Source organism: Mycteria americana, chromosome Z (assembly GCF_035582795.1).
Source record: "Mycteria americana isolate JAX WOST 10 ecotype Jacksonville Zoo and Gardens chromosome Z, USCA_MyAme_1.0, whole genome shotgun sequence".
Lineage (NCBI taxonomy): Eukaryota > Metazoa > Chordata > Aves > Ciconiiformes > Ciconiidae > Mycteria > Mycteria americana.
Genome location: NC_134396.1, coordinates 14,803,693 through 14,812,492, shown reverse-complemented (window position 1 = coordinate 14,812,492; position 8,800 = coordinate 14,803,693). Strand labels below are relative to the sequence as shown.

Genomic DNA, 8,800 nt, shown 5'->3' with positions numbered 1-8,800 from the left:
CAATTCTAGGGCCAGTCCTGTTCAATGTATTTATCAAGAATCTGGATGCAGGAGTTGAATGCACCATTAGCAAGTTTGCCGATGATACCAAACCAGGAGGTGCTGTGGACTCTCTCAAGGGACAAGAGGCCTTGCAGAGGGATCTAGATAGATCAGAGATAATCTAGACAATCGGGTAATGATTAATGGGATGAAATTTAACAAGTCAAAATGCCAGATGCTGCACCCAGCATGGAGTCATGTCGGGCACAAGCATAAACTGGGAGAGGAGTGGCTGGAGAGCAGCCCTGCAGAAAGGGACCTGGGGGTGCTGGTCGACAGCAGGCTCAACAGGAGTCAGCAGGGTGCCCTGGCAGCCAAGAGGGCGAACCGCATCCTGGGGTGCATCAAACACAGCACAACCAGCTGGTCAAGAGAGGGCATCATCCCGCTGTATTCAGCGCTGGTGTGGCCTCCCCTTGAGCGCTGTGTGCAGTTCTGGGCCCCACCATTTAAGAAGGATGTGAAGGTCCTTGAATGCGTCCAGCGGAGGGCAACAGAGCTGGTGACAGGGCTGGAAGGCATGTCCTGTGAGGAGTGGCTGAGGACTCTGGGCTTGTCTAGTCTGGAGAAAAGGAGGCTGAGGGGCGACCTCGTTGCTCTCTGCAGCTTCCTGAGGAGGGGAGGTGGAGAGGGAGGTGCTGAGCTCTTCTCCTGGGATCCAGTGACAGGACACGTGGGAATGGTTCAAAGCTGCGCCAGGGGAGGTTCAGACTGGACCTTAGGAAGCATTTCTTTACCGAGAGGGTGGTCAAACCCTGGAACAGGCTTCCTAGAGAGGTGGTCGATGCCCCAAGCCTGTCAGTGTTTAAAAGGCATTTGGACAATGCCCTTAATACCATGCTTTAGCTTTTGGTCAGCCCTGAAGCGGTCAGGCAGTTGGACTGGATGATTGTTGTAGGTCCCTTCCAACTGAAATAGCCTATTCTATTCTATTCTATTCTATTCTATTCTATTCTATTCTATTCTATTTTCAACAGGTATTACAAAAGCCTGAACACTACAGACAGGTTTTGAATAAGAATGCACAAATAATGAAAATTTGCACTTAGCACAAAATTGCATTCAACATAATCTAAAGCATTTTAGGTTGTCAGATCTCTTGTCAGTGACTCTCTCATTGACAAAATATATTTCTTATTTGCCTATTTTCTGCCCTTTAAATAATGTAAATATTCACAGAAAGAAAAGACATACAAAAGCAGAATGGTCTTATGGCATTTGCTGTTAAGCTACAGAGAAGGGAACTCCTGAACTGATCAATACAGTTTAAGTGATTGCAAGATCTTCTCATGTGCTAAGGTAACAGCCTAACCTATGCTTAACTTTGCTTTGGAAGCATAATGAAGATTTTATTCACATCAGCGTCTGTGCGTACGCACGTGTGTACAAAGGGAGAAGGTAAGGCTTGGTGCAACACACATAAAGCAAAACCTCAAACCCTGAGTTTTCGCTATGAGACTATTAAAGGCTTTAACAGTCGCTCAGATTATCCTGAGATCAGCTGAGTATTTTTGCTGAGGTCAGTTCAACAGGGAGCAGTGCAACAACTGCAGCTCCAGCAGCAGCAAGCGGCTATTGCGCAGCACTTTTACCTCTGGGAACTGCATGGTGCACTGCAGTTAGTCACCGAAAGACCAACGGAGAGCGTCAGGATCTCCCGCAAGCTGCAGGAGATACCTGCGGTATCTTGCCAAGCTCCTGGCAGGAGTTACGTGGGGCCTACCTCCGGACCGTACCGCGCACCCGAGTAGCACTCTAACGGGAGAGAAAACGGAGACATTACGGACCAGTGACACCACCGTGCCTGCAGCGCACCAGTTCCCAAACTGGCACCGGCCTGAGCGGGTCACCGATGGCTGCCAGGCTGCACGAGCTGCCTTCCGCCACCAGCCTCGACAGGCTTATTTTACAGTGTGAAAGACCCCTTCGGACGCCCTGGGAACTCTTTTTTCCTGGCTACACCCTGTTCTAAACGAGTAACAAAACCCCCAGCGCCGCGGCAAGGCGGAACACGCCGTCCGCGGGAACGCGCCGGCTGCCGGCGGCGCGCACGGGGCTTCCAATGGGAAGCGCCGCCCGGGCGTGGCGGGTCCCGCCCCCGGGGGCGTGGCGCGGCTCCGCCCACTCCCGCATCTGTGTATACGTGCGCGGCGCTGCCCCGCCCCCAGAGTGACGTGTGGCGTGCGGCCGCGAAGGAGGTGGGTCGGGCGCCCGGCGGGGCCGCTCTAGCCAGCCGCGGCGGGGGGGGGGGACTCGCTTTCCTCCGCGCCCCGCCGGCATGGGCGGAGCGGGCGCCTCCTTCCGGCTTCCGCTCGGCAGGCCGGCGGCCTCCAGGGCAGCGGTACCGCGGGGCAGCGGCGGGGGGCGGCGGGAGGGCAGGCAGGAGGGGGGGCGGGACGGCACGGCACGGCCCCCCGCCCCACCCCCGCCGCGGCGGTGCCTTCCCGCCGCCCCCGCCGCGCTACCTGTGCCGGGCGGAGGCGAGCGCTGCCGGGGACGGGCCGCGCCGGGCGCCTTCCCCTCACGGCCTGTGTCTTCTCTCCGCAGGGACCTCGGCGCCAGCCTTCCGTCGCTCGAGGCGCCCGGAGGGTGCCCGAGGCGGCGCTGGGCCCCCCCCGCCGCAGGTGAGCGCAGCGCGGCCGTCCCCGCGGCGCGGCCGTTGGGAGGGGGCGGGGCGCGCGGCCGGCCGTTACCGGGTGGGGGGGGCAGAGTGGCGGCAGCGGCGGTGTCGCGCGGCGGGGACAGCGCGGCGGCTGCGCCGGCGGCAGGCAGGGAGGGAGGGCGTCGCCGGGGCAGTGTCCGGGTGGCGGCTGCCTGGCTCCTGCTCCTGGCAGGCGGGCTCCGGCGCTCCCGAGCCCGCCTGGGCGCTGGCGGGCGACCGGCCCGGGCGGTCTGGTGGCCCCTACCGGCGCGCCTCTGCGCGGGCCGGCGCACACGGGCACCGTCGTGCTCGCTGCCGGCGCAGATTGTGCGTTGTTTCTGACTTGCCGACCATCGCTGGCCTGCTACTGACAGCACTGCCCCGGCTCCCTCGCCTCCCCGGTAAAACCTCTGGGAAGATAAGCCAGCTGGGCTCTCCTCTCTTCCACAGAAGCGCAGACCTCACTTTTCTTCCATGTAGCAATTTTTTCTTGGTAGCGTCCGAAGCTCTGTTGGATGAAATGCCTAATTATTTTGTAAACGCTGTACTTCGGGGTAGGGTCAACGCTGGGTTTGTATGATGCTTACTTTCACACACTACACACGACTTTTAACTTCTAGCAAAAATGAGCTTGCTCTTTAACAATGAAAGATGGTGACTTACATTCAAATGGTAATTGCTGTGTGCGTGCGCTTTTATTTGTCTGAATACTCAGAAATTATCTTTTTATTATTCCATAGGGTTTTCCCAATACAAAAACAGAAAAAATGTTCGATATTAAGGCTTGGGCTGAATACATCGTGGAGTGGGCTGCAAAGGACCCGTACGGCTTCCTTACTACGGTGATCTTGGCCCTTACACCGTTGTTCATAATTAGTGCAGCGCTTTCATGGAAGCTTGCAAAAATGATTGAGGCCAGGGAGCGAGAGCAAAAGAAGAAACAGAAACGCCAAGAGAATATTGCAAAAGCCAAACGAACAAAGAAGGATTAAATGGGGGAAAAAAAGGCCTTCCTTGTGCAAAGAATCCACTTTTTTAATGAAACACTTGTACATTTTGTGTTGTAACTGTCCTTTGATACTTGATCCTGTTATTTCTTGAAGTATGAAATTTAATCCCTTCAGTGTATTTTTTTCTGCTGAGATTATTTGTGTTAAAGTTTGCCCAAGTGACACTTGCTACAATCATTTAATCTACTACTTGTGTTCTAGTGCAGGTTGCTTTTCTAAATTTGCATGTTAAATTAAAAAATTAATCTGTTGGGTGGCTCTGGAGGGAGATTTTTTTTTTCCTGTTAGCTAAGCTATGGCTTAACAAGTGTCTTAAAATTGTCAAATTATGGGGTAAATGTGGATGGTGAACTGCATTAGAGAAGGGCAAGTTTTGGTATAGCTTGAGCAGAGCTGTAGAGATAAGTTAGCTTCAGAGGTAGGTAGCATACCTAACTCTTGATTTCCTTGAAGGACAGTGAATATGGCCCTGCGGTTCATTCAGCTGTGTGCCCGTAGGGGCTGCTGTAGTGTCTTTGATGGTCGGGGTTGTCTGCAAAAAGAACCTAACTTAGCTTTTCCTGTTTGCTGAACTACCAGCCAACAGTCTTCAAATTCAGCCCAAACTCTAGGAAACTGATTGCTTGATTGACCTTCATTTGTCTTAAGCCACTCATGGTCTACAAAATACACTGCTATGTTGTTTGGTTTTCCCTAACGATCACCTGAACACTCCACCTGTAACTAATTAGTTTCTGCCTTCAGAAACTTTGTATGCCTCAGAGAATAGCCATAAATGGGGTGAGAGCAAAGGCCCAGGTGGCCTAGTGTGCTGTGTCCTAGTGACCTATAGCAGGTGGCTGTGGGAGAGTACAGGAGGAGGCTGCATGTGCTGGTGACAGTAGTTCTTCCTACTCATGGACCTTCTGGCTACCTTTGATTTAGGACCTTCTGATCTTTGTTCTCATGGCCCTTGAAACTGCTGCCTTCCAGGTTGCAAAATGCTGGCATACTGGCAAAAGTCCAACTGGGGTTTGTGTTGTAAATATGCCAAAATTATTTAACCTTAATTCCAATTCATGTTTTTCTAACAGAAGTGATTAATTTTGCAAAGCCTAATTCTAAAGAGCTTGTGGCAGTCATTACATGTTTAGACTTTGCGTATTTCTAAACAGCAGCACAGAGTTGTGCTTTCTAGTAACTAGTTCTTCATTATGTTTAAAAATAAAACCTTAAAATAATACAATTGTTCAAATGAGGACACCTATAAAGCTGGCTGACACAAAGGGGGATTAGAAGTGAGGTGTCTAACTGAAATGACAAATGTGAAGTGTTGTTGATCCTCTTTCACTTTTGTTGGTCAAAGCAAGCATTATTAGAATATGACATCCGGGCATTTTATAAATACATGGGATTAAGGCTCCACTGTTTTGCGTCAAGTGTTGTCAAATGTGTATGTCTTCCACCTTTGATACCTACATAGCTTAAAACACCTGGAGGAGAACTGATGAATGATGCACTGCATAAATAAATTTGATACTTTTTTCAAAAAATTGTGTCATCTTTATTTTGACTTGAAGTTCTCAAACAGCATCTCTGAGCAAATAATCTGCACATTTTATGTTCTAAACTATGGCCAAATAGATCTAATAATTTAGGGAAATCCCCACATATACCAGAAATAAAAACTAATTTTTTTTTTAATATTAATGACAGTCCCTTGTCCCAAACCCTGTGGTATTTCCCAAGTGCTTCTAACCTCTATTATAGTAGTTATATGTAGTTTAACTCAGCCTGATTCTATCCTGTGCATATTGCTGGCTGCAAAGCAAACATTATTCAAAAATGCTGATTTTTTTCTTTAAGTTACAACACTGTCTCTAAGATTAATACAGTGCATAGTCAGTGTAGTGTCCATGATTCCTGTTAATGAAATCAACTTTTCTATCCACTTGCCAGAGGAATGCACACTGACACTGCTAAGGGAATTAAGAAGCATTCTGAAGAACTATCTCAAACTGATGCCTATGTTTAGGAAAATTTAAGTGTACCGATTAACTAAAATTTATCAAAAACAATTTTAAAAATAAATGAGTCTTCAAGGAAAAAACAATTATTTAGGAAAATTAACTTAGCTAGAAAACCACCTGCTTATGATTTCATGAGTAACTGATGAACAGCAACTGTCAAAAAAAAACTTAGTAACATCCTGTTTTTCACTGAACCCAAACATTTAACAGTAGTTTGTCATGATTAAGCCTATTTGAACAGTTCTGCAAAAAATAAATGGAACTGCTTTAATATTACTTTATTGCATACTCACTTATATATAACAGCTGTTTATGTTGTCTGTTAAAATATTTATCCATTAGCAATATTTGCACATTCAAATTGCTTATTTATTATGACTACTACCACTGCCTGGTGGCATCCAGGAGCCTGGCTGAAAGGTACCCGCAGTGCTTGTTGGATCTTGCGAAGGCTCTTTCTTTCCGTAGTAAGTAGCTGACGCGTGACCTTTAACGTGAGTATGAACTGGTTCAGCAACAAGTCCCTCCTTGTACTCCTTGGCCTGAAGCAGCTTATCCTTTTCAGATACATCTTTGATTTTCTGTTTCATTTCTTCTCTATAATTTTCATTCTTAAGAATCTCCTAAGAACACAGTAGAAAGATAGTTAGATAAATCAGAAGTAAATGCAATACACAATGTTGGAATGGAATCTTTTAAGCAGTCATTGTTTTCCTTAATTTTATTATCCAAATTTTCAGGTACGTAGGTAAAATAAAATGTGGCAAAATTAACTGGTTTTCTACAACTGCAATTTCAGCCCTAGTTTAAAATGTTCTTAATGTTTTGATCATGTTGTTGAAGCAAAACTGCCTTGTCGTGTCCCAGTTTCACTATTCTATTGGATCAAAAAGGAAAAGAACAGTCATCAACAAATGTGAAAATGCATTAAAAATAAGGCTACCTTTTACACTGTTTTCTATACAGGACTTGCTACTATATAGCTATTTATCACTTGCATTTCTTCCTGTAACTCACTATGCCTATGACTTCAGGTATCTGTGCCCCAGGGTGCAGTTTTGGGAGAAACAGATGTGCAACCTTGACTCTGCTAGTACATAAGCTGAATCCATGCAAGATTAATAAATAAATAAAATAATAGCTAAAAAAAAAAAAAAAAAAAAGCTAGGACAGAGCTGAAACTACCGAGATGATACTAGTAACTCAGGAGAAAAAACATGGGGCAGGGGGGAAGCATAAAAATCACTGAGGGAAACCCTGCCCCAGAGGCTCGGAAGGCAGCTCACTAAGGCCAAGGACCAGGATGGTCCAAGAAGCAAGGGAGGCCGGTACGTCCTCAGCTGATGACTGCCTGGCCAGCAAAGGAACTGGGTATTGCGATGAGGACGCTAAGCACACCACTGCTTAGGCTAGCTGTATGTTAACTCTAGGTATCTACCAGGTGTGTTAGCTAAAATAAATGTACCACATTCAGTAAGGGTGTAAAATACCTACTACCTCTGCAAAAATTCAAATAGAAGTGATCTAATTTTAGAGGTTTACCTCCACCCCTGATAAACTGAAGCAACTATCTGATGCATGATCCTACTGCAAAGCCAAAAAACCCACCCAGGATGTGTATTCAGAGAAGACTTGTACAACTTGTTGATTCAACTTCATGAAGCTCTGTACTGAAACATAGTTGGTTACAGGTTAAAGCTGGAAATTCAATAATAAAGATGACTTGAACTGGTATTTGGCTGCTTCCACTGAGAAATGCTGAGGCTATTAGTTGAAGCAAGTGTAATTACTGGCTTGTCCACAGGTATATAGAAAAACAGCTGTTACTAGACCTTGCCATATCGTTCAGAGGAAAACACAAAGAACTCCCAAAGTAAACACAAAGAAAAAAGCCCTGAAAAATATTGGTTTTTATCTGTTAGCATATGTTTCCTATTAGAAGGATGATTTGCAAATTCTGCTACCAAGACTTCTCTGTGCTTTTGTTAGGGCAGATAGTGAAGAGTATTAGAAACAAAAGCAGAAAGGTGATATGAATTTTTATAACACTTTGAACCCAAATACAACTTAACTGTAATCAACACCACATAACGAGGAAGCTGCTAATATCCACATTTAGATTGGGACACAGGAAGAAAAAGGCTGAACAGCTTTCTCTGGATTACAAGTATATGGAAGAGCTACGGAGAAACTAGACCAGTGCACTTCTCTGTGAGTAGAAGACCATGACATTATTTTAGGAATGGCATTAAAATACATGTGATATTGCCAAGAGTAGACATAGCAAAGTATGTGAACATTTAAGAACATTTAAAAAGGCAGTATTTAAAGAAAACCTTATCTTAGAGATATGATGAAAACTAACACCTTTTCTTGAGTCCTTAATTACCTCTTTACTTAAATTCACAGATGCATAGAGCAGAGGCAAAACACTTCACATACCTATATAGCATGGGAATACACAAGCAGCACATAAATGACTTTGCAAACTGAAAGAGGGGGGGCGGGAGAAAATTCTCCCATACTCCAGTAAAATATTGCCAAGCGTAACAAGGTCAAATTTTCAACAGTCAGTACAGCAAAACCTCATTATAACATTTCTCAATTCTGTCCTTGTTTACCACACGCCTGTATAAACCTACCACGACCTTACTGATTTCAAGGGGATTACTCCTATGGTGCTTGTATTACCCCACTACTAAGAAACGAGGTCATATACCTTTGTGGTATCTCAAGACTGGATCATAGTCTCTGCTAAAACAGCATGAAACGATTTATTAAAATACAAATGTAGTTCACTTACTGTGAACAGCTACTTACTAACTTCAAATATTTTCCAGTGATTACTTTAACAAAGCTATCTTAGTCAGGTAATAGCAGCTGTAACTAAATTCCAAATGCTCCAAGTCCATTTTAAATGTTGATGTATAACTGTCATCTGGTTTTCAGACTCAAGTAAGGCCCTTTTAATCAGCTTTCACTGGCCAAAGTATAGTTGTGATCTAGTAAAATAACCATGTTGACCTTGAAAAAACCATGAGGAATGATCCTCATTAGCAAACACAGAAAAAAAAATACTGAAGTGACTTGTTCAGTCA

At 45.5% G+C, this 8,800-nt stretch overlaps 2 protein-coding genes across 4 annotated transcripts in view; one reads left to right on the top strand and one right to left on the bottom strand.

Annotated features, from left to right (window-relative positions):
• Window positions 1–2,287: 2,287 nt before the first annotated feature.
• Window positions 2,288–4,454, top strand: SMIM15 (small integral membrane protein 15). Its single transcript, XM_075526778.1, has 3 exons — window positions 2,288–2,383; window positions 2,590–2,666; window positions 3,424–4,454. The coding sequence occupies exon 3, from the start codon at window positions 3,451–3,453 to the stop codon at window positions 3,673–3,675; it is 225 nt and encodes a 74-aa protein (XP_075382893.1). The 5' UTR covers window positions 2,288–2,383; window positions 2,590–2,666; window positions 3,424–3,450; the 3' UTR covers window positions 3,676–4,454.
• Window positions 4,455–4,818: 364 nt separating this feature from the next.
• The window catches only part of NDUFAF2 (NADH:ubiquinone oxidoreductase complex assembly factor 2), a 73,437-nt gene continuing 69,455 nt past the window's right edge, over window positions 4,819–8,800 (bottom strand). For 2 of the 3 annotated variants that reach the window (XM_075526774.1, XM_075526776.1), the window contains one exon: window positions 4,819–6,325. In XM_075526774.1, the coding sequence (XP_075382889.1) occupies window positions 6,068–6,325 (258 nt within the window). In that variant the 3' untranslated portion in view covers window positions 4,819–6,067. The remainder of the gene's footprint in view (window positions 6,326–8,800) is intronic. The other variant, XM_075526775.1, reaches the window with a different exon arrangement.